Source organism: Oncorhynchus gorbuscha, linkage group LG25, assembly GCF_021184085.1.
Source record: "Oncorhynchus gorbuscha isolate QuinsamMale2020 ecotype Even-year linkage group LG25, OgorEven_v1.0, whole genome shotgun sequence".
Taxonomy (NCBI): domain Eukaryota; kingdom Metazoa; phylum Chordata; class Actinopteri; order Salmoniformes; family Salmonidae; genus Oncorhynchus; species Oncorhynchus gorbuscha.
The window spans coordinates 48014101-48038772 of record NC_060197.1 but is presented as its reverse complement, the minus strand read 5'-3'; the positions used below and the strand labels follow the sequence as shown (position 1 = coordinate 48038772).

General features: G+C 45.0%; 1 protein-coding gene across 1 annotated transcript in view; it reads left to right on the top strand.

Moving 5' to 3' along the window:
- rnf175 (ring finger protein 175) overlaps positions 1-23224 on the top strand; it is a 25598-nt gene extending 2374 nt beyond the window's left edge. The window contains 10 exon segments of the mRNA XM_046328497.1: positions 5992-6029; positions 8117-8258; positions 9358-9386; positions 9388-9426; positions 9428-9505; positions 12016-12123; positions 15827-15947; positions 18088-18203; positions 21431-21532; positions 23012-23224. Coding sequence (XP_046184453.1) covers positions 5992-6029; positions 8117-8258; positions 9358-9386; positions 9388-9426; positions 9428-9505; positions 12016-12123; positions 15827-15947; positions 18088-18203; positions 21431-21532; positions 23012-23132 — 894 coding nt within the window. The 3' untranslated portion in view covers positions 23133-23224.
- Positions 23225-24672: the final 1448 nt, after the last annotated feature.

Below are 24672 nucleotides of genomic sequence, written 5' to 3'. Positions count from 1 at the left end.
GTGAGGTCTACTACACCTGTTGTATTCAGCATTTCACTGTAAGGTCTACACCTGTTGTATTCAGCATTTCACTGTGAGGTCTACTACACCTGTTGTATTCAGCATTTCACTGTAAGGTCTACACCTGTTGTATTCAGCATTTCACTGTGAGGTCTACTACACCTGTTGTATTCAGCATTTCACTGTGAGGTCTACTACACCTGTTGTATTCAGCATTTCACTGTGAGGTCTACTACACCTGTTGTATTCAGCATTTCACTGTGAGGTCTACTACACCTGTTGTATTCAGCATTTCACTGTGAGGTCTACTACACCTGTTGTATTCAGCATTTCACTGTAAGGTCTACACCTGTTGTATTCAGCATTTCACTGTGAGGTCTACTACACCTGTTGTATTCAGCATTTCACTGTGAGGTCTACTACACCTGTTGTATTCAGCATTTCACTGTGAGGTCTACTACACCTGTTGTATTCAGCATTTCACTGTGAGGTCTACTACACCTGTTGTATTCAGCATTTCACTGTGAGGTCTACTACACCTGTTGTATTCAGCATTTCACTGTGAGGTCTACTACACCTGTTGTATTCAGCATTTCACTGTAAGGTCTACTACACCTGTTGTATTCAGCATTTCACTGTGAGGTCTACTACACCTGTTGTATTCAGCATTTCACTGTGAGGTCTACTACACCTGTTGTATTCAGCATTTCACTGTGAGGTCTACTACACCTGTTGTATTCAGCATTTCACTGTAAGGTCTACTACACCTGTTGTATTCAGCATTTCACTGTGAGGTCTACTACACCTGTTGTATTCAGCATTTCACTGTGAGGTCTACTACACCTGTTGTATTCAGCATTTCACTGTGAGGTCTACTACACCTGTTGTATTCAGCATTTCACTGTGAGGTCTACTACACCTGTTGTATTCAGCATTTCACTGTGAGGTCTACTACACCTGTTGAATTCAGCATTTCACTGTAAGGTCTACTACACCTGTTGTATTCAGCATTTCACTGTAAGGTCTACTACACCTGTTGTATTCAGCATTTCACTGTAAGGTCTACTACACCTGTTGTATTCAGCATTTCACTGTAAGGTCTACTACACCTGTTGTATTCAGCATTTCACTGTAAGGTCTACTACACCTGTTGTATTCAGCATTTCACTGCGAGGTCTACTACACCTGTTGTATTCATCATTTCACTGCGAGGTCTACTATACCTGTTGTATTCAGCATTTCACTGTGAGGTCTACTACACCTGTTGTCTTCAGCATTTCACTGTAAGGTCTACTACACCTGTTGTATTCAGCATTTCACTGTGAGGTCTACTACACCTGTTGTCTTCAGCATTTCACTGTGAGGTCTACTACACCTGTTGTATTCAGCATTTCACTGTGAGGTCTACTACACCTGTTGTATTCAGCATTTCACTGTGAGGTCTACTACACCTGTTGTATTCAGCATTTCACTGTGAGGTCTACTAAACCTGTTGTATTCAGCATTTCACTGTGAGGTCTACTAAACCTGTTGTATTCAGCATTTCACTGTGAGGTCTACTACACCTGTTGTATTCAGCATTTCACTGTGAGGTCTACTACACCTGTTGTATTCAGCATTTCACTGTGAGGTCTACTACACCTGTTGTATTCAGCATTTCACTGTGAGGTCTACTACACCTGTTGAATTCAGCATTTCACTGTGAGGTCTACTACACCTGTTGTATTCAGCATTTCACTGTGAGGTCTACTACACCTGTTGTATTCAGCATTTCACTGTAAGGTCTACTACACCTGTTGTATTCAGCATTTCACTGTAAGGTCTACTACACCTGTTGTATTCAGCATTTCACTGTGAGGTCTACTACACCTGTTGTATTCATCATTTCACTGTGAGGTCTACTACACCTGTTGTATTCATCATTTCACTGCGAGGTCTACTATACCTGTTGTATTCAGCATTTCACTGTGAGGTCTACTACACCTGTTGTCTTCAGCATTTCACTGTAAGGTCTACTACACCTGTTGTATTCAGCATTTCACTGTGAGGTCTACTACACCTGTTGTCTTCAGCATTTCACTGTGAGGTCTACTACACCTGTTGTATTCAGCATTTCACTGTGAGGTCTACTACACCTGTTGTATTCAGCATTTCACTGTGAGGTCTACTACACCTGTTGTATTCAGCATTTCACTGTGAGGTCTACTACACCTGTTGTATTCAGCATTTCACTGTAAGGTCTACTATACCTGTTGTATTCAGCATTTCACTGTGAGGTCTACTACACCTGTTGTATTCAGCATTTCACTGTGAGGTCTACTACACCTGTTGTATTCAGCATTTCACTGTGAGGTCTACTACACCTGTTGTATTCAGCATTTCACTGTGAGGTCTACTACACCTGTTGTATTCAGCATTTCACTGTGAGGTCTACTACACCTGTTGAATTCAGCATTTCACTGTAAGGTCTACTACACCTGTTGTATTCAGCATTTCACTGTAAGGTCTACTACACCTGTTGTATTCAGCATTTCACTGTAAGGTCTACTACACCTGTTGTATTCAGCATTTCACTGTAAGGTCTACTACACCTGTTGTATTCAGCATTTCACTGTAAGGTCTACTACACCTGTTGTATTCATCATTTCACTGCGAGGTCTACTACACCTGTTGTATTCATCATTTCACTGCGAGGTCTACTATACCTGTTGTATTCAGCATTTCACTGTGAGGTCTACTACACCTGTTGTATTCAGCATTTCACTGTGAGGTCTACTACACCTGTTGTATTCAGCATTTCACTGTGAGGTCTACTACACCTGTTGTATTCAGCATTTCACTGTGAGGTCTACTACACCTGTTGTATTCAGCATTTCACTGTGAGGTCTACTACACATGTTGTATTCAGCATTTCACTGTGAGGTCTACTACACCTGTTGTATTCAGCATTTCACTGTGAGGTCTACTACACCTGTTGTATTCAGCATTTCACTGTAAGGTCTACTACACCTGTTGTATTCAGCATTTCACTGTGAGGTCTACTGCACCTGTTGTATTCAGCATTTCACTGTGAGGTCTACTGCACCTGTTGTATTCAGCATTTCACTGTGAGGTCTACTACACCTGTTGTATTCAACATTTCACTGTGAGGTCTACTACACCTGTTGTATTCAACATTTCACTGTGAGGTCTACTACACCTGTTGTATTCAACATTTCACTGTGAGGTCTACTACACCTGTTGTATTCAACATTTCACTGTGAGGTCTACTACACCTGTTGTATTCAACATTTCACTGTGAGGTCTACTACACCTGTTGTATTCAACATTTCACTGTGAGTCTACTACACCTGTTGTATTCAGCATTTCACTGTGAGGTCTACTACACCTGTTGTATTCAGCATTTCACTGTGAGGTCTACTACACCTGTTGTATTCAGCATTTCACTGTGAGGTCTACTACACCTGTTGTATTCAGCATTTCACTGTGAGGTCTACTACACCTGTTGTATTCAGCATTTCACTGTGAGGTCTACTACACCTGTTGTATTAGGCGCATGTGACTAATAACATTGACATATGTCTCTCTAATATGGTCATACATTGGACAGGAGGTTAGGAAGTGCAGATCAGTTTCCATCTCATTTTGTGGGCAGTGAGCACATAGCCTGTCTTCTCCTGAGAGCCAGGTCTGCCTACGGCGGCCTTTCTCAATAGCAAGGCTATGCTCACTGAGTCTGTACATAGTCAAAGCTTTCCTTAAGTTTGGGTCAGTCACAGTGGGCAGGTATTCTGCCACTGTGTACTCTCTGTTTAGGGACAAATAGCATTCCAGTTTGCTCTGTTTTTTTTGTTAATTCTTTCCAATGTGTCAAGTAATTGTCTTTTTGTTTTCTCATGATTTGGTTGGGTCTAATTGTGTTGCTGTCCCCTATGGGGTTTGTTTGTGAACTGAGCCCCAGGACCAGCTTGCTTAGGGGACTCTTCTCCAGGTTCATCTCTATGTATAGTTGAAGTCAGAAGTTTACATACACTTAGGTTGGAGTCATTAAAACTCGTTTTTCAACCACTCCACACATTTCTTGTTAACAAACTATAGTTTTGGCAAGTTGTTTAGGACATCTATTTTGTGCATGACACAAGTCATTTTTACAACAATTGTTTATAGACAGATTATTCAACTTATAATTCACTGTATCACAATTCCAGTGGGTCAGAAGTTTACATACACTAAGTTGACTGTGCCTTTAAACTGCTTGGAAAATTCCAGAAAATTATGGCATGGCTTTAGAAGCTTCTGATAGGCTAATTGACATAATTTGAGTCAGTTGGAGGTGTACCTGTGGATGTAGTTCAAGGCCTACCTTCAAACTCAGTGCCTCTTTGCTTGACATCATGCGAAAATCTAAAGAAATCAGCCAGGTTTGTCTGTGACGACCGGTCTCTATAGCCAGACTCTCCTCTCTGGGCAGCCAGGTTTGTCTGTGACGACCGGTCTCTATAGCCAGACTGTCCTCTCTGGGCAGCCAGGTTTGTCTGTGACGACCGGTCTCTATAGCCAGACTGTCCTCTCTGGGCAGCCAGGTTTGTCCTCTCTGGGCAGCCAGACTGTCCTCTCTGGGCAGCCAGGTTTGTCTGTGATGACCGGTCTCTATAGCCAGACTCTCCTCTCTGGGCAGCCAGGTTTGTCTGTGACGACCGGTCTCTATAGCCAGACTGTCCTCTCTGGGCAACCAGGTTTGTCTGTGACGACCGGTCTCTATAGCCAGACTGTCCTCTCTGGGCAGCCAGGTTTGTCTGTGACGACCGGTCTCTATAGCCAGACTGTCCTCTCTGTCAGCCAGGTTTGTCTGTGACGACCGGTCTCTATAGCCAGACTGTCCTCTCTGTCAGCCAGGTTTGTCTGTGACGACCGGTCTCTATAGCCAGACTGTCCTCTCTGGGCAGCCAGGTTTGTCTGTGACGACCGGTCTCTATAGCCAGACTGTCCTCTCTGGACAGCCAGGTTTGTCTGTGACGACCGGTCTCTATAGCCAGACTGTCCTCTCTGGCAGCCAGGTTGGTCTGTGATGACCGGTCTCTATAGCCAGACTGTCCTCTCTGGGCAGCCAGGTTTGTCTGTGACGACCGGTCTCTATAGCCAGACTGTGCTCACTGAGTCTGAACCTAGTCAATGTTTTCCTCAGTTTTCTATCAGTCACAGTGGTCAGATAGTCTGCCACCATGTACTGTCTGTTTAGAGACAAATAGCATTGAAGTTTACTTTGATTTCTTGTGGTGTCTTTCCAATAGGTGATATATTTTTATTTTTGTTTTGTGATGATTTGGTTGGGCCAGACTTTCTGAGTGCTGTCCTGAGGCTCTATGGGGTTGGTTTGGGTTAGTGAACTGGGCCTCAGAACCAGCTGGCTGACTGCTGTCCTGAGGCTCTATGGGGTTGGTTTGGGTTAGTGAACTGGGCCTCAGAACCAGCTGGCTGAGGGGACTCTTCTCTTGTTTCATCTCTTGACATTGTAGAGCTGTTTGATGGAATGTTTTGGGGTCACTTGTTCTTAGATGGTTGTAAAATGTGATGTCTCTTTGTTCTATTTGAATAAGGAGGTGGTATTGGCCCACTTCTGCTCTACGTGCTCTATTTTTCTTTGCACTTGCAATACGGTCTGCATGCAGTGTTTCGATTGGATGTTTGTCCCATTTGGTAAATTCATTATTAGAGTGTGGACCCCGTACTTCACTGCCATATAGAGCAACTGGTTCTAGAACTGATTGGAATATTTTGAGCCAGATTCTAATTGGAATTTCTATTTTAATGTTCTTTTATAATGGCATAGAATGCTCTTCTTGCTTTCTCTCTCAGCTCATTCACAGCCCTGTGAAAGCTACCTGTGTTGCTGATACTTAGTCCTAGATATGTGTAGTTTTTAGTGTGTTCTAAAAGAACTCTCTCTCTCTCTATCTCTTCCCTCTCTCTTCTCTCCCCCCTCTCTTCTAGGGGGATCTCCTGAAAATGACTCACAGGGAGAACTGGAAGTAAGTCCTCATTTAGAACCAGTAATTGGACAGTGAGAAAGTAGAACCCGTAATTGGGCAGTGAGAAGGTATTTATACCCCTTGACTCATTCCACATTTTGTTGTGTTACAGCCTGAATACACAATGGATTAAAACAATTTTTTTTCTCTCACCAATCTACACACAATACCCCATAATGACATCACAATACCCCAAAATGACATCACAATACCCCATAATGCCATCACAATACCCCATAATTCCATCACAATAACCCATAGTGACATCACAATACCCCATAGTGACATCACAATACCCCATAGTGACATCACAATACCCCATAGTGACATCACAATACCCCATAGTGACATCACAATACCCCATAGTGACATCACAATAACCCATAGTGACATCACAATACCCCATAATGCCATCACAATACCCCATAATGCCATCACAATACCCCATAATGCCATCACAATACCCCAAAATGCCATCACAATACCCCATAATGCCATCACAATACCCCATAATGCCATCACAATACCCCATAATGCCATCACAATACCCCATAGTGACATCACAATACCCCATAGTGACATCACAATACCCCATAGTGACATCACAATACCCCATAGTGACATCACAATACCCCATTGTGACATCACAATGCCCCATAGTGACATCACAATGCCCCATAATGACATCACAGTACCCCATAACGACATCACAGTACCCCATAACGACATCACAGTACCCCATAACGACATCACAGTACCCCATAATGACATCACAATGCCCCATAATGACAAAGCAAAACAGGTTTTAGAAATGGCAAATGTACAGTAAAAAATCACAATGAAAAAATCAAACCCATCAAGTACCCCACTGTCATGTGACTTTTACTGAGGAGTGGCTTCTGTCTGGCCGCTCTACCATAAAGGCCTGATTGGTGGAGTACCCTGCAGAGATGGTTGTCCTTCTGGAAGGTTCTCCCATCTCCACAGAGGAATCACAATACCCCATAATGACAGTGACCAATACCCCATAATGACATTCTAATGGTCACCTACCCCATAATGACCAAAAAAACTTAAATTTCCCGATTGCTCAGTTTGGCCGGGAGGCATCCTGTTTCCATTGATCATCCTTGGAAGAGTCTTGTTCCAAACTTCTAAATTCAATTTTAGAATGATGGAGGCCACTGTGTTCTTGGACCTTCAATGCTGCAGAATGTTTTGGTACCCGGAGATCCCCAGATCTGTGCCGACACAATCCTGTCTTCTGCAGATCTCCGGAACACAGTGGCCTCCATCATGTCTTGGAAGAAGTTTGGAACAAGACTCTTCCTAGACATGTACTGTCAACTGTGGGACCTTGGTCAGGAGACAGCTGTGTGCCTTTCCAAATCTATGTTCCTCTGTGGAATCGATTGAATTTAGAAGAACAACCATCTCTGGACTCCAAATCAGGTCTTTATGGTAGAAACATCTCAAAATGATCAATGGAAACAGGATGCTCCTGAGGTCAATTTAGAGTCTCGTGGCAAAGGGTCTGAATATTTATGTTTTTTTTGTCATTATGGGGTATTGTGATGTCATTATGGGGTATTGTGATGTCATTATGGGGTATTGTGATGTCATTATGGGGTACTGTGATGTCATTATGGGGTACTGTGATGTCATTATGGGGTACTGTGATGTCGTTATGGGGTACTGTGATGTCATTATGGGGTATTGTGATGTCATTATGGGGTACTGTGATGTCGTTATGGGGTACTGTGATGTCATTATGGGGTATTGTGTGTAGATTGATGAGGAAAAATAATAATGTTATAAATAAGGCTGTAATGTAACAAAATGTGGAATAAGTCCAGGGGTCTGAATACTGCTACCTACCTACTGTAGTGAATTCTGAATCCACTGTATGTCTCTGGTACCTACTGCAGTAAATTCTGGGAGTATTCATCCACGTCCTGGTATCTGACTATTTTTAGTGTCCCACAAGGCTAGATCTCAGAGAAGCTCATGGAAGTTATTTTTGACACTGCTCTCATTCTAGAGAGATTCATCATGGCACCTTTTAGATCTCTCCTTCTCCCCCCCAGAGTACAGCATGAGCGCCTGCACGTGAAGCACCGGGGCCATGAGGCCATGCATGCAGAGATGGTGCTCATCCTCATCGCTACGCTAGTGGTGGCTCAGATCGTACTGGTACAGTGGAAGCAGCGGCACAACCGCTCATACAATGTGAGTACAGCAGCCGGCGACTGCCTGGGTGGGTTGGATCCAAAATGGTGGGTTACAGGAGCCAGACGGTGTGTATGACTGATTTACATCCACTAGAAATGTGTATGTGGTTAAAGACACACACACACACCTGACACCTCTCTCTCTCTCTCTCTCTCTCTCTCTCTCTCTCTCTCTCTCTCTCTCTCTCTCTCTGTCTCTCTCTCTCCTCTCTCTCTCTCTCTCCTCTGTCTCTCTCTCTCTCTCTCTCTCTCTCTCTCTCTCTCTCTCTCTCCTCTCTCTCTCTCTCTCTCTCTCTCTCTCTCTCTCTCTCTCTCTCTCTCTCTCTCTCTCTCTCTCTCTCTCTCTCTCTCTCTCTCTCTCTCTCTCTCTCCTCTCTCTCTCTCTCTCTCTCTCTCTCTCCCTCTCCCTCTGTCTCCTCTCTCTCTCTCTCCCTCCCCTCTGTCTCCTCTCTCTCTCTCTCCCTCTCCTCTCTGTCTCCTCTCTCTCTCTCTCCTCTCTCCCTCTGTCTCCTCTCTCTCTCTCTCTCTCTCTCCCCCTCTGTCTGTCTCTCTCTCTCTCCCTCTGTCTCTCTGTCTCTGTCTCTCTCTCTCCCTCTGTCTCTCTCTCCTCTCTCTGTCTCTCTCTCTCTCTCTCTCTCTCTCTCTCTCTCTCCCCCCCTGTCTCTCTCTCTGTCTCCCTCTGTCCTCATCTCTCTGTCTCTCTCTCTCCTTCTCCCCTCTCTCCCCGTCTCTCTCTCTGTCTCTCTCTCTGTCTCTCTCTCTGTCTTTCCCCTCTCCCCGTCTCTCTCTCTGTCTCTCTCCCTTCCCTCCTCTCTCTCTCTCTCTCAGTTGGTCACCCTCTCTGTGGGTGGTCTCTCTCTCTCTCTCTCCCCTCTGTCTCTCTCTCTCTCTGTCTTCACTATAAAACTCTCACTCTCTGGAGGTTTCTCTCTGTCATCTCTCTCCCCTCTGTCTCTTCTCTGTCTCTCACTGTCAGTCTCTCTCGTCTTCTCCCCCTCTCCCCGTCTCGACACGCTGTCTCTCCTCTGTCCTCTCTCTGTCTTTCCCCTCTCCCCGTCTGGAGGGGGTGGGGGTTCCCCCTTCCACTGTCTCTCCAGTTGGTCACCCTGGAGATGTGGGTGGTTCCTCCACTTCACTATAAAACACTACTGGTGGAGGGGGTGGGGGGTGGGGAATGTTCTCTGTCATCACCAGCTATGTCGTCTTCAGAGGGTGGGGCAAACCACTGTCCTGTCGGACACCACGGTACGCTGGAGGGGGGGGGGGGGTTAACCACTGTCCTGGAGGGGGGGGGGGGTTAACACTGTCCTGTCGGACACCACGGTACGCTGGAGGGGGTGGGGTGGGGGTTAACCACTGTCCTGGAGGGGGGGGGGTAACCACTGTCCTGTCGGACACCACGGTACGCTGGAGGGGGAGGGTTAACCACTGTCCTGTCGGACACCACGGTACGCTGGAGGGGGGGTTAACCACTGTCCTGTCGGACACCACGGTACGCTGGAGGGGGGGGGTGGGGGTAACCACTGTCCTGGGACACCACGGGGCTGGAGGGGGTTAACCACTGTCCTGTCGGACACCACGGTACGCTGGAGGGGGAGGGTTAACCACTGTCCTGTCGGACACCACGCTGGAGGGGGTGGGGGGGTTAACCACTGCTGGAGGGGGGGGTTAACCACTGTCCTGTCGGACACCACGGTACTGCTGGAGGGGGGGGTTAACCACTGTCCTGTCGGACACCACGGTACGCTGGAGGGGGGGGAGGGTTAACCACTGTCCTGTCGGACACCACGGTACGCTGGAGGGGGGTTAACCACTGTCCTGTCGGACACCACGGTACGCTGGAGGGGGGTTAACCACTGTCCTGTCGGACACCACGGTACGCTGGAGGGGGGGGTTAACCACTGTCCTGTCGGACACCACGGTACGCTGGAGGGGGGTTAACCACTGTCCTGTCGGACACCACGGTACGCTGGAGGGGTGGGGGGTGGGGTTAACCACTGTCCTGGAGGGGGGTTAACCACTGTCCTGGAGGGGGGTTAACCACTGTCCTGGAGGGGGGGGGGTTAACCACTGTCCTGTCGGACACCACGGTACACTGGAGGGGGAGGGTTAACCACTGTCCTGGAGGGGGTGGGGGGGGTTAACCACTGTCCTGGAGGGGGTTAACCACTGTCCTGGAGGGGGGTTAACCACTGTCCTGTCAGACACCACGGTACGCTGGAGGGGGAGGGGGTTATCCACTGTCCTGGAGGGGGTTAACCACTGTCCTGTCAGACACCACGGTATGCTGGAGGGGGGGGGGGGGGTTAACCACTGTCCTGGAGGGGGATGGGTTTAACCACTGTCCTGTCAGGCACCACGGTACGCTGGAGGGGGGGGTTATCCACTGTCCTGGAGGGGGTTTAACCACTGTCCTGGAGGGGGGGGAGGGGGGGGTTAGCCACTGTCCTGGAGGGGGTTAACCAATGTCCTGGAGGGGGGGGATTAACCATTGTCCTGGAGGGGGAGGGAGGGGGTTAACCACTGTCCTGGAGGGGGTGGTTAACCACTGTCCTGTCAGACACCACGGTATGCTGGAGGGGGGTTAACCACTGTCCTGTCAGACACCACGGTACGCTGGAGGGGGGGGTTAACCACTCTCCTTTTGGACACCACGGTATGCTGGAGGGGTAACCACTAGGGAGAGAGGTTATTTACTGTCCTGGAGGGGGTGGTTAACCACTAGGGAGAGAGGTTATTCACTGTCCTGGAGGGGGGTAACCACTAGGGAGAGAGGTTATTTACTGTCCTGGAGGGGGGTAACCACTAGGGAGAGAGGTTATTTACTGTCCTGGAGGGGTAACCACTAGGGAGAGAGGTTATTTACTGTCCTGGAGGGGGGTAACTACTAGGGAGAGAGGTTATTTACTGTCCTGGAGGGGGTAACCACTAGGGAGAGAGGTTATTCACTGTCCTGGAGGGGGGTAACCACTAGGGAGAGAGGTTATTTACTGTCCTGGAGGGGGGGTAACCACTAGGGAGAGAGGTTATTACTGTCCTGGAGGGAGGTAACCACTAGGGAGAGGTTATTTACTGTCCTGGAGGGGGGTAACCACTAGGGAGAGAGGTTATTTACTGTCCTGGAGGGGGGTAACCACTAGGGAGAGAGGTTATTCACTGTCCTGGAGGGGGGGTAACCACTAGGGAGAGAGGTTATTTACTGTCCTGGAGGGGGGTAACCACAAGGGAGAGAGGTTATTTACTGTCCTGGAGGGGGGTATTTACTGTCCTGGAGGGGGTAACCACTAGGGAGAGGGTTATTTACTGTCCTGGAGGGGGGTAACCACTAGGGAGAGAGGTTATTTACTGTCCTGGAGGGGAGGTAACCACTAGGGAGAGAGGTTATTTACTGTCCTGGAGGGGAGTTAACCACTAGGGAGAGAGGTTATTTACTGTCCTGGAGGGGAGGTAACCACTAGGGAGAGAGGTTATTTACTGTCCTGGAGGGGAGTTAACCACTAGGGAGAGAGGTTATTTACTGTCCTGGAGGGGGGTTAACCACTAGGGAGAGAGGTTATTCACTGTCCTGGAGGGGGGGGGTAACCACTAGGGAGAGAGGTTATTTACTGTCCTGGAGGGGAGGTAACCACTAGGGAGAGAGGTTATTTACTGTCCTGGAGGGGAGTTAACCACTAGGGAGAGAAGTTATTCACTGTCCTGGAGGGGGGGGGGGTAACCACTAGGGAGAGAGGTTATTCACTGTGTGTGTTTTTCAGGATGGTGTATAAATGGTTTCTATTGGTCTATAAGCTGAGCTATGCTGTGGGAGTGATTGGATACCTGGTCATCATGGTCACACTGTTCGGCTTCAATGTCTTCTTCAGGTGAGTGCTAGAGCATCACGCAGACTATTCCTGACTGATTTAAAGCTTTTTGGGCTCGTTTCAGTTCGTTAAAGAAATTAATTTAAAACGAATCACCGATTTTCGGGTGTCAAAGATTTTTTTTAGATTAACATTAAATGCGCTGTTATGTGGATTGAATGCTGTAATAACACAGACTAAACCAGGCCCCTCACTGACCATTTACTACTGATCACTTATAAACCATCAGTTATTCACATTACTTTAATAAAATTACTATTTTTTAGTAGTTCTTCAAAGTAAATAAGGCTTTTTGACCTCTGAATACCTACTATCAATCTCTTAGATTATGTATTTTCAGGTAGCGATGTTGCTAGGCAACAGCTGCTCTCTGTATCACCTCAGGATCTCACCTCAGACCGGACAAGTAGCTGCGCAATGGATTATGGTCGTTGTAGTTAATGACCATGACTTCTGCGCTATACTATGTAGAATATTGGCCTGTTGGAAACTACAACTCCCTACTACATCCCACACTTCAGGCTGGATGTGGTTTATCTCTAGAGAAACTACAACTCCCTATTACATCACACACTTCAGGCTGGATGTGGTTTATCTCTAGAGAAACTACAACTCCCTATTACATCACACACTTCAGGCTGGATGTGGTTTATCTCTAGAGAAACTACAACTCCCTACTACATCACACACTTCAGGCTGGATGTGGTTTATCTCTAGAGAAACTACAACTCCCTACTACATCACACACTTCAGGCTGGATGTGGTTTATCTCTAGAGAAACTACAACTCCCTACTACATCACACACTTCAGGCTGGATGTGGTTTATCTCTAGAGAAACTACAACTCCCTACTACATCCCACACTTCAGGCTGGAATTTAGTTTATCTCTAGAGAAACTACAAAAATCACACACTTCAGGCTGATGTGGTTTATCTCTAGAGAAACTTCCCTACTACATCACACACTTCAGGCTGGATGTGGTTTATCTCTAGAGAAACTACAACTCCCTACTACATCACACACTTCAGGCTGGATGTGGTTTATCTCTAGAGAAACTACAACTCCCTACTACATCACACACTTCAGGCTGGATGTGGTTTATCTCTAGAGAAACTACAACTCCCTACTACATCACACACTTCAGGCTGGATGTGGTTTATCTCTAGAGAAACTACAACTCCCTACTACATCACACACTTCAGGCTGGATTCCTCTAAAAACTACAACTCCCTACTACATCACACACTTCAGGCTGGGTGGTTTATTTTGAGAAACTAAACTCCCTACTTCACACACTTCAGGCTGATGTGTTTATCTCTAGAGAAACTCAACTCCCTACTACATCACACACTTCAGGCTGATGGGTTTATCTCTAGAGAAACTGGATGTGGTTTATCTCTAGAGAAACTACAACTCCCTACTACATCACACACTTCAGGCTGATGGGTTTATCTCTAGAGAAACTACAACTCCCTACTACATCCCACACTTCAGGCTGGATGTGGTTTATCTCTAGAGAAACTACAACTCCCTATTACATCACACACTTCAGGCTGGATGTGGTTTATCTCTAGAGAAACTACAACTCCCTACTACATCCCACACTTCAGGCTGGATGTGTTTATCTCTAGAGAAACTCAACTCCCTACTGACATCTCACTTCAGGCTGGATGATTTGTTGTAGGAAACTACAACTCCCTACTACATCCCACACTTCAGGCTGATGTGGTTTATCTCTAGACTCCATGGATGTGTTGTGTTGTTGGAAACAACTCCCTACTACATCCCACACTTCAGGCTGGATGTGGTTTATCTATCCCTACTACATCACACACTTCAGGCTGGATGTGGTTTATCTCTAGAGAAACTACAACTCCCTACTACATCACACACTTCAGGCTGGATGTGGTTTATCTCTAGAGAAACTACAACTCCCTACTACATCACACACTTCAGGCTGGATGTGAGCTCACAGAAAACAACCTAATTCAAGTCATTGAACCCGATGTTGTCAATTTAGTTGTTTAAAAAACAAAAAAATAACTGACATTTCGGCTTAATCGCTCAGCACTAACATGGATGAGACACACACACACACACACACACACACTTGTTTGTAGGATCAAGGCACCTGACCCACCCTATTCCCTAAATAGGACTCCCTATGGATTTTGTCAAAACCTATTAACGTTGTGATGTGTTGTAGGATCAAGGCTGGATGTGTTATTGGGACTCTCTCTATGGATGTGTTGTAGGATCAAGGCTGAGGGCTCTATGGATGTGTTGTAGGATCAAGGCTGAGGGCTCTATGGATGTGTTGTAGGATCAAGGCTGAGGGCTCTATGGATGTGTTGTAGGATCAAGGCTGAGGACTCCATGGATGTGTTGTAGGATCAAGGCTGAGGGCTCTATGGATGTTGTTGTAGGATCAAGGCTGAGGGCTCTATGGATGTGTTGTAGGTTCAAGGCTGAGGGCTCCATGGATGTGTTGTAGGATCAAGGCTGAGGGCTCTATGGATGTGTTGTGTTGTAGGATCAAGGCTGAGGACTCCATGGATGTGTTGTGTTGTTGGATCAAGGCTGAGGACTCTATGGATGTGTTGTAGGATCAAGGCTGAGGACTCTATGGATGTTGTGTTGTAGGATCAAGGCTGAGGGCTCCATGGATGTGTTGTGTTGTTGGATCAAGGCTGAGGACTCCATGGATGTGTTGTGTTGTTGGATCAAGGCTGAGGACTCTATGGATGTGTTGTAGGATCAAGGCTGAGGACTCCATGGATGTGTTGTAGGATCAAGGCTGAGGGCTCTATGGATGTGTTGTAGGATCAAGGCTGAGGGCTCTATGGATGTGTTGTAGGATCAAGGCTGAGGACTCCATGGATGTGTTGTAGGACTATGGAGTGATGGGAGGGCTCTATGGATGTGTTGTAGGATCTGGGCTCTATGGATGTGTTGTACATGGCCTCATGGATGTGTTGTAGGATGAGGCTGAGGGCTCTACTACACGAGGGCTCTATGGATGTGTTTCAGGATCAGTGAGGACTCCAGAGTATTGTGTTGTTGGACTACTATGGATGTTGTGTTGTAGGATCAGGGCAGGAATGTTTTGTGTTGTACTACTCTATGGATGTGTTGTAGGACTATAACATGTTGTTGTGTTGTAGTATCAAGGCTGAGGACTATGGATGTGTTTTGTTGTAGGACTATAACATGTTGTGTTGTAGGATGAGGACTCCATGGATGTGTTGTAGGATCAGAGGGCTCTATGGATGTTGTGTTGTAGGACTATAACATGGCTCCATTGTTGTGTTGTAGGACTATAACATGTTGTTGTTGGATAGTGAGGGCTCTAACATGTTGTGTTGTAGGATCAATAACATGGATTGTTTTGTTGTAGGATCAGTACTATATGTGTTGTACATGTTGTGTGTTGTGTTGTTGGAGTATTATAACATGGATGTGTTGTTGGATCAGTACTCTAACATGTTGTTGTGTTGTAGGATAATATAACATGTTGCATGTTCTACGTGTTCCCGCAGTATGCTCTACCAACTGAGCTACAGAACATGTTGTTGTGTTGTAGGACTATGAGGGCTCTATGGATGTGTTGTTGTAGGACAGTGAGGGCTATAACATGTTGGATGTGTTGTGTTGTAGGATCAAGGCTGAACTCCATGGATGTGTTGTAGGATCAAGGCTGAGGATCAAGGCTGAGGACTCCATGGATGTGGGCGTTATCATGCTGTTCTATGGTCTGTACTATGGAGTGATGGGACGGGACTTTGCTGAAATCTGCTCCGACTACATGGCCTAACATGTTGTTGTTGTAGTGTTTCATAACAGTACACACACAGAGTATTGTGTTGTTGTACTACTATATAGTCCAGGGCAGGGGAGAGTTTTGTGTTACTACTACTATATGTTAGTACTATAACATGTTGTTGTTGTTGCAGTACTATAACATGTTGTAGTACTATAACATGTTGTTGTTGCAGTACTATAACATGTTGTTGTACTATAACATGTACTATAACATGTTGTTGTTGTTGCAGTACTATAACATGTTGTTGTTGTAGTACTATAACATGTTGTTGTTGCAGTACTATAACATGTTGTTGTTGTAGTACTATAACATGTTGTTGTTGTTGCAGTACTATAACATGTTGTTGTTGTTGTTGTAGTACTATAACATGTTGTTGTTGTAGTACTATAACATGTTGTTGTTGTTGTTGCAGTACTATAACATGTTGTTGTTGTAGTACTATAACATGTTGTTGTTGTTGCAGTACTATAACATGTTGTTGTTGTTGTTGTAGTACTATAACATGTTGTTGTTGTTGTTGTAGTACTATAACATGTTGTTGTTGCAGTACTATAACATGTTGTTGTTGTTGTTGTAGTACTATAACATGTTGTTGTTGCAGTACTATAACATGTTGTTGTTGCAGTACTATAACATGTTGTTGTTGTTGCAGTACTATAACATGTTGTTGTTGTTGTTGTAGTACTATAACATGTTGTTGTTGTTGCAGTACTATAACATGTTGTTGTTGCAGTACTATAACATGTTGTTGTTGTAGTACTATAACATGTTGTTGTTGCAGTACTATAACATGTTGTTGTTGCAGTACTATAACATGTTGTTGTTGTTGCAGTACTATAACCTGTTGTTGTTGCAGTACTATAACATGTTGTTGTTGTTGCAGTACTATAACATGTTGTTGTTGTTGCAGTACTATAACATGTTGTTGTTGTAGTACTATAACATGTTGTTGTTGCAGTACTATAACATGTTGTTGTTGTTGTTGTAGTACTATAACATGTTGTTGTTGTTGCAGTACTATAACATGTTGTTGTTGCAGTACTATAACATGTTGTTGTTGTAGTACTATAACATGTTGTTGTTGTAGTACTATAACATGTTGTTGTTGTAGTACTATAACATGTTGTTGTTGCAGTAATATAACATGTTGTTGTTGCAGTACTATAACATGTTGTTGTTGTTGCAGTACTATAACATGTTGTTGTTGTTGCAGTACTATAACCTGTTGTTGTTGTTGCAGTACTATAACATGTTGTTGTTGTAGTACTATAACATGTTGTTGTTGTAGTACTATAACATGTTGTTGCAGTACTATAACATGTTGTTGTTGTAGTACTATAACATGTTGTTGTTGTAGTACTATAACATGTTGTTGCAGTACTATAACATGTTGTTGTTGTAGTACTATAACATGTTGTTGTTGCAGTACTATAACCTGTTGTTGTTGCAGTACTATAACATGTTGTTCACATGTTGTTGTTGCATCCTATAACATGTTGTTGTTGTTGCAGTACTATAACATGTTGTTGTTGTTGCAGTATTAACATGTTGTTGTTGCCTATAACATGTTGTTGTTGTTGCAGTATATAACATGTTGTTGTTGTTGCAGTACTATAACACTGGCTTTGTTGCAGTACTATAACATGTTGTTGTTGCTGTATCCTATAACACTAGGCTTGTTGCAGTACTATAACATGTTGTTGTTGCATACACATGTTGTCCTATCCATAGGCTTGTTGCAGTACTATAACATGTTGTTCACATGTATCCTATAACATGTTGTTGTTGCAGTACTATAACATGTTGTATACTATAACATGTTGTTGGGCAGTATATAACATGTTGTATGTATCCTATCCACTAGGCTTGTTGTTGCAGTATACCATAACATGTTGTATACTATAACATGTTGTTGGGCAGTATACCATGTTGTTGTTGTTGCATCCTATAACATGTTGTTGTTGCAGTACTATAACATGTTGTTGTTGCATGTATCTATAACATGTTGGCTTGGGCAGTATAACATGTATTGTTGTTGCATACTATAACATGTTGTTGTTGTTGCAGTATATAACATATTGTTGTTGTTGCAGTCCTATAACATGTTGCTTGGGCAGTATATAACATGTTGTTGTTGCAGTACTATAACCTGGGAGGAATGCCGGGAGCCTATACCATATCTGTCACATGTATCAGATCCACTAGGCTTGAGGAGGGGATTATAGAAGATACCTACCAACTCTCCTGTAACCACATGTATCCTATCCACTAGGCTTGGGCAGTATACCATATATTCACATGTATCCTATCCACTAGGCTTGGGCAGTATACCATATATTCACATGTATCCTATCCACTAGGCTTGGGCAGTATACCATATATTCACATGTATCCTATCCACTAGGCTTGGGCAGTATACCATATATCCACATGTATCCTATCCACTAGGCTTGGGCAGTATACCATATATTCACATGTATCCTATCCACTAGGCTTGGGCAGTATACCATATATTCACATGTATCCTATCCACTAGGCTTGGGCAGTATACCATATATTCACATGTATCCTATCCACTAGGCTTGGGCAGTATACCATATATTCACATGTATCCTATCCACTAGGCTTGGGCAGTATACCATATATTCACATGTATCCTATCCACTAGGCTTGGGCAGTATACCATATATTCACATGTATCCTATCCACTAGGCTTGGGCAGTATACCATATATTCACATGTATCCTATCCACTAGGCTTGGGCAGTATACCATATATTCACATGTATCCTATCCACTAGGCTTGGGCAGTATACCATATATTCACATGTATCCTATCCACTAGGCTTGGGCAGTATACCATATATTCTGTGTACTGGGGGATTTGGAAAAAGCTGGGAGTGTTTTTCAATACTGTCAATACCATTGAAACTAATTATTTGAAGATTTTCAATACTTTAAAATATTTTGTAAATCTTTTTTTTCGTGCAATACCTTAGGAGATAAAGCCGATTGCGTTCTTCGTTTCACCTGTCACATTATTTTTTAAATTATGAAACGTCCCCAGAACAGTTGAGCCAGTCACGTGTTAGTTTTGTAAATAGCACAATGCTAGAAAGCAGGAGCAGTGTTCTGTATCTATGGGAGAGTCTCTGTTGTACGGCGCACATGAGGTGATGAAGTTACACTTGTATGTAATTCACTACTAAATGTAAATCACTACTAAATGTAATTCACTACTCTAAATGTTTGCCCTCAGATATCTTCTAATGGCTTTCTGCCAGAAGTCAAAGAGCTCTGGATGAGTTCTGTACAGCTGCCATGTTTTCCCTGTGCTTCCTGCTAGCGTTTGTTTCTTCTCTGTTCTCCCATCTGCTCACATGCAGCTCTTCCTTCAATTTGTTTACTTTTTGTTTTCGCTCGTTAGCATTTAGCTTACAGCGTCTGTGATATCCCTATTAGTTTGTGCTAATTTTGTTAGCATTCTGGCATTAGAAGCCCAATGGGATTTTCATGCATTTCTAGCGCCCCCCTGTGTGCTATGCCAGTAATACCGTGGATACCGCCCAAGCCTACTTTCCTCACTGCAGTGTTTGGATTATAGAAGATCAGCTCTCCTATCCTGTATGCTATGTCACACTCCCTCCTCTCTCTCTATACTCCCTCCTCTCTCTCTATACTCCCTCCTCTCTCTTTCCCCTCCTCTCTACTTCTCCTCCTCTCTATACTCCCTCATCTCTCTTTCCCCTCCTCTCTACTTCTCCCGTCCCCTCTCTCTATACTCTCTCCTCTCTCTTTCCCCTCCTCTCTACTTCTCCCCCTCCTCTCTCTATACTCCCCCTCTCTTTCCCCTCCTCTCTACTTCTCCTCCCTCTATACTCCCCCTCTCTCTTTCCCCTCCTCCTCTTTCCCCTCTTCTCCCCCTCCTCTCTCTCTATACTCTCTCCTCTCTCTTTCCTCTCTTCTTCTCCTCCCCCCTCTCTATACTCCCTCGTCTCTCTTTCCCCTCCTCTCTACTTCTCCCCTCCTCTCTCTCTTTCCCCTCCTCTCTCTATACTCCCCCTCTCTCTTTCCCCTCCTCTCTACTTCTCCCCTCCCCTCTCTCTATACTCTCCTCTCTCTTTCCCCTCGTCTCTACTTCTCCCTCCCCTCTCTCTATACTCTCTCCTCTCTCTTTCCCCTCCTCTCTTCTTCTCCTCCCCCTCTCTCTCTATACTCCCCCTCTCTTTCCCCTCCTCTCTACTTCTCCTCCCTCTATACTCCCCCTCTCTCTTTCCCCTCCTCTCTCTTTCCCCTCCTCTCTACTTCTCCCCTCCTCTCTCTCTATACTCTCTCCTCTCTCTTTCCTCTCTTCTTCTCCTCCCCCCCTCTCTATACTCCCTCGTCTCTCTTTCCCCTCCTCTCTACTTCTCCCCTCCTCTCTCTCTTTCCCCTCCTCTCTCTCTATACTCCCCCTCTCTCTTTCCCCTCCTCTCTACTTCTCCCCTCCCCTCTCTCTATACTCTCCTCTCTCTTTCCCCTCGTCTCTACTTCTCCCTCCCCTCTCTCTATACTCTCTCCTCTCTCTTTCCCCTCCTCTCTTCTTCTCCTCCCCCTCCTCTCTATACTCCCTCGTCTCTCTTTCCCCTCCTCTCTACTTCTCCTCCCCTCTCTATACTCCCTCCTCTCTCTTCCCCTTCTCTCTACTTCTCCTCCCCCTCCTCTCTCTCTATACTCTCTCCTCTCTCTTTCCCCTCCTCTCTATACTCCCTCGTCTCTCTTTCCCCTCCTCTCTACTTCTCTTCCCCTCCTCTCTATTTCTCCTCCCCCTTCTCTCTCTATACTCCCCCTCTCCCTTCCTCTCTCTCCACTCTCTCTGTAAATGGCGCCCGTTTTCCTATATAGTGCCCTACTCTTCCCTTAATTACTGCACCAAATCGATTCCCATAAAAACAGAATGTCAGTTTACTTCCTGAATTTACTCTAGGTTGAAGATAATAAAGGTTAAGACAACATAATAATTCCATGCAGAAGCGTTTGAAAATAATCAAATTCATTGGACTAGCGCTGGAGCAAAAACGACTGGTATTGAATATTATCAGTACAGAAAGTTCACCGTCAAAGTGGAAAATAAACACAATCAAAGACATTTCTCAGAAAACCCATAGCATAAGTCATTTAAATGTTTTTCTAATTATGTACAACCACGCTATTGAGTCCCTGACTGCTAGTCACGTTTTCAATACTAATCCTGTGGAATTAGCCCACTGCGACCGTCCAATTAATGTGTTTATTTTCTAACGCTGCCTCATGGAATTATTATGTTGCCTTAACCTGTATTTTTCGATCTTCAATTTACTGGAATAGATCCCAAACCTGCAACTGAAGATGCCCAGCGAGTGTTAGCATGGAGGCTAACTGTCCCATGATTTCCTATGTGAAATGCTAATCATTTTACGCTAGTCTTGTTGTTGTGGGATTCTTTAACGCCAACTCTGCCTCCAGATTCCACGAGTTCTGTATCCGTGGCTGGTGCATTGTGGGTAAGAAGCAGACGTGTCCGTACTGCAACGAGAAGGTCGACTTGAAGAGGATGATGAACAATCCGTATCCTTTCATTGGCAGAGGCGACGAGAGCCACAGAACCCCGGGATTGGCTGAATCTGAGAGCATATCTTACACACTTATTCTTATCGGTCTTTGAAATTGTTGCATGTTGTGTTTTTTATATTTTTGTTCAGTATAATTGTAAAAAATAAAAATGCTGTAAAACATGTATAAAACTATAATTTTGATCTGATGGATGGTAAGTGGTTGTTTATAATAATTGTAAATTATAGTTTTAACCATGTTTTGAGGCTTTTCAGTGTTTCTTTACAATGATACATTGTTTACAAACAATGGAGTAAAGCAGGCTTGGGTGCTGACCGCCCGCCATCGCGTCCACGTTGATTTGGTCCCCCCCTCCCAAGGAGCACCATACCAAAATATTTCAGCACCGTTAAAACGAACGTGACCTATCGTTCCTAAGTGTCATTGGTTGTTACCTTGACGACTTAGAATGAACAACAAACAAACAAACCTCCTCCTCCTGCAGGTTGAGTTCAATAACTACAGGCAGATGTATGGATGAGATGCCGGAGGAAGTGTTTAATTAATAGGTCAGGAGTCGACAGAGTCATACGAGAAGAATGCAATTGCTGAATTTATGTAGATATTCTAAGTGTTTTCATAACTTACACAGGGTTTTTCCCCCATACCATTTAAATTCAATAATGAAGAGACAATACAAGGGACTCTGGCTTTATCAAAAGATGGCTACCTACATAACCAGCAATGACGTTATCTAACGAGCCTGGTCTACATAACCAGCAATGACATTCTCTAACGAGCCTGGTCTACATAACCAGCAATGGCGTTATCTAACGAGCCTGGTCTACATAACCAGCAATAGCGTTATCTAACGAGCCTGGTCTACATAACCAGCAATAGCGTTATCTAACGAGCCTGGTCTACATAACCAGCAATGGCGTTATCTAACGAGCCTGGTCTACATAACCAGCAATAGCGTTATCTAACGAGCCTGGTCTACATAACCAGCAATAGCGTTATCTAACGAGCCTGGTCTACATAACCAGCAATGGCGTTATCTAACGAGCCTGGTCTACATAACCAGCAATGGCGTTATCTAACGAGCCTGGTCTACATAACCAGCAATGGCGTTATCTAACGAGCCTGGTCTACATAACCAGCAATGGCGTTATCTAACGAGCCTGGTCTACATAACCAGCAATGGCGTTATCTAACGAGCCTGGTCTACATAACCAGCAATGGCGTTATCTAACGAGCCTGGTCTACATAACCAGCAATGGCGTTATCTAACGAGCCTGGTCTACATAACCAGCAATGGCGTTATCTAACGAGCCTGGTCTACATAACAAACAAACCTTTTTAGTCTCATGTGCGACCAGAGCCCTGTTTATAAGTTGTATTCTTCAAGAATCAATCACTGTATATAATTAATTTGGAATTCCACAAATGGATGTACCAATTGCTCCTTAACGCCTACTCCCCCTCCTCCCCCAGATGGGAGAGAACACATGTCCTTTACGGGCAGCTCTTGGATTGGCTGAGATATCTTGTTGCCTGGCAACCCATAATCATCGGAATAGTCCACGGAATCAACTTCACCCTGGGGCTGGAGTAGTAGAACTCTGGGATGATGATCGCCTTGCAGAACTCCCTCCCCGGAACTCCCTCTCGGAACTCCCTCCCCGGAACTCCCTCTCGGAACTCCCTCCCCGGAACTCCCTCTCGGAACTCCCTCCCCGGAACTCACTCCCCGGAACTCACTCCCGGTACTCCCTCCCCGGTACTCTCTCCCCGCTACTCTCTCCCCGGTACTCTCTCCCCGGAACTCACTCCCCGGAACTCACTCCCCGGAACTCACTCCAAACCTTTTTACTCACTCCCCGTTTAACTCACTTCTTCAAGAACTCAATCCCTGTAACTCAATTTGGAATTCCCAAATGAGCTCAATTGCTCCGCCTACTCCCCTCCTCGAACTCCACATGTCCTTTACGGAACATTTGGAATCTTGTTGCATTTAATTTATTGAACCCCCCCCTAACACAAGTGTTTATTTATGATCTGTAAATGATGTACTTTATACAATGCTTGCATCCCAAATGGTACCCTATTCCCTATATAGTCTGCTCCTTTTGGTTAAATGTAACTCACTGTAACTCCCTCTATGGAGCCATTTGGGATGCAGCCAATGTCAAGTGTGAACTACCATGGGTTTCTTTACCATTGCGGTTTGTTCTACAGTTTACACTCCGCAGAACATTGGAATCTTTAGTTTATTGAACCCCCCTAACACAAACCTGATGACTGGCCTCTCTGGCCCATTACCCAACCTGATGACTGGCCTCTCTGTCCCAATACCCAACCTGATGACTGGTCTCTCTGTCCCAATACCCAACCTGATGACTGGTCTCTCTGTCCCATTACCCAACCTGATGACTTCTCTCTCTGTCCCAATACCCAGCCTGATGACTGGCCTATCTGTCCCAATACCCAACCTGATGACTGGCCTCTCTGTCCCAATACCCAACCTGATGACTGGCCTCTCTGTCCCAATACCCAACCTGATGACTGGCCTCTCTGTCCCAATACCCAACCTGATGACTGGCCTCTCTGTCCCAATACCCAACCTGATGACTGGCCTCTCTGTCCCAATACCCAACCTGATGACTGGCCTCTCTGTCCCAATACCCAACCTGATGACTGGCCTCTCTGTCCCAATACCCAACCTGATGACTTCTCTCTGTGTCCCAATACCAAACCTGATGACTTCTCTCTGTGTCCCTAGATCAACACCTCTATTGATCCGGGATCAGTTTAATGAATCAGATTAAATGTACGGGGGACCTGGTCCTAGATCAACACTCCTACTCTATGAATATGGTTCCAGGGATACTAAACTAGTTTACAAAATCTGATTTCTAGGATAATATTTATTTACGTGGAATACTATAGGATGTAACGACGTACACCAATAGCAACACGCATCCCAAATGTCATCATATTCTCTAGATAGTGCCCTGCTTTATGTAGGGGTAGGGTGTCACATTCAACACAAACAAAAAGGTGCCTCAGTGTTGCGCGTATCACATACACACTGTGTCCAAAACGGCACACTCTTCCCTACATAGGCCACTACGTCATTCCATTAAATATATAGT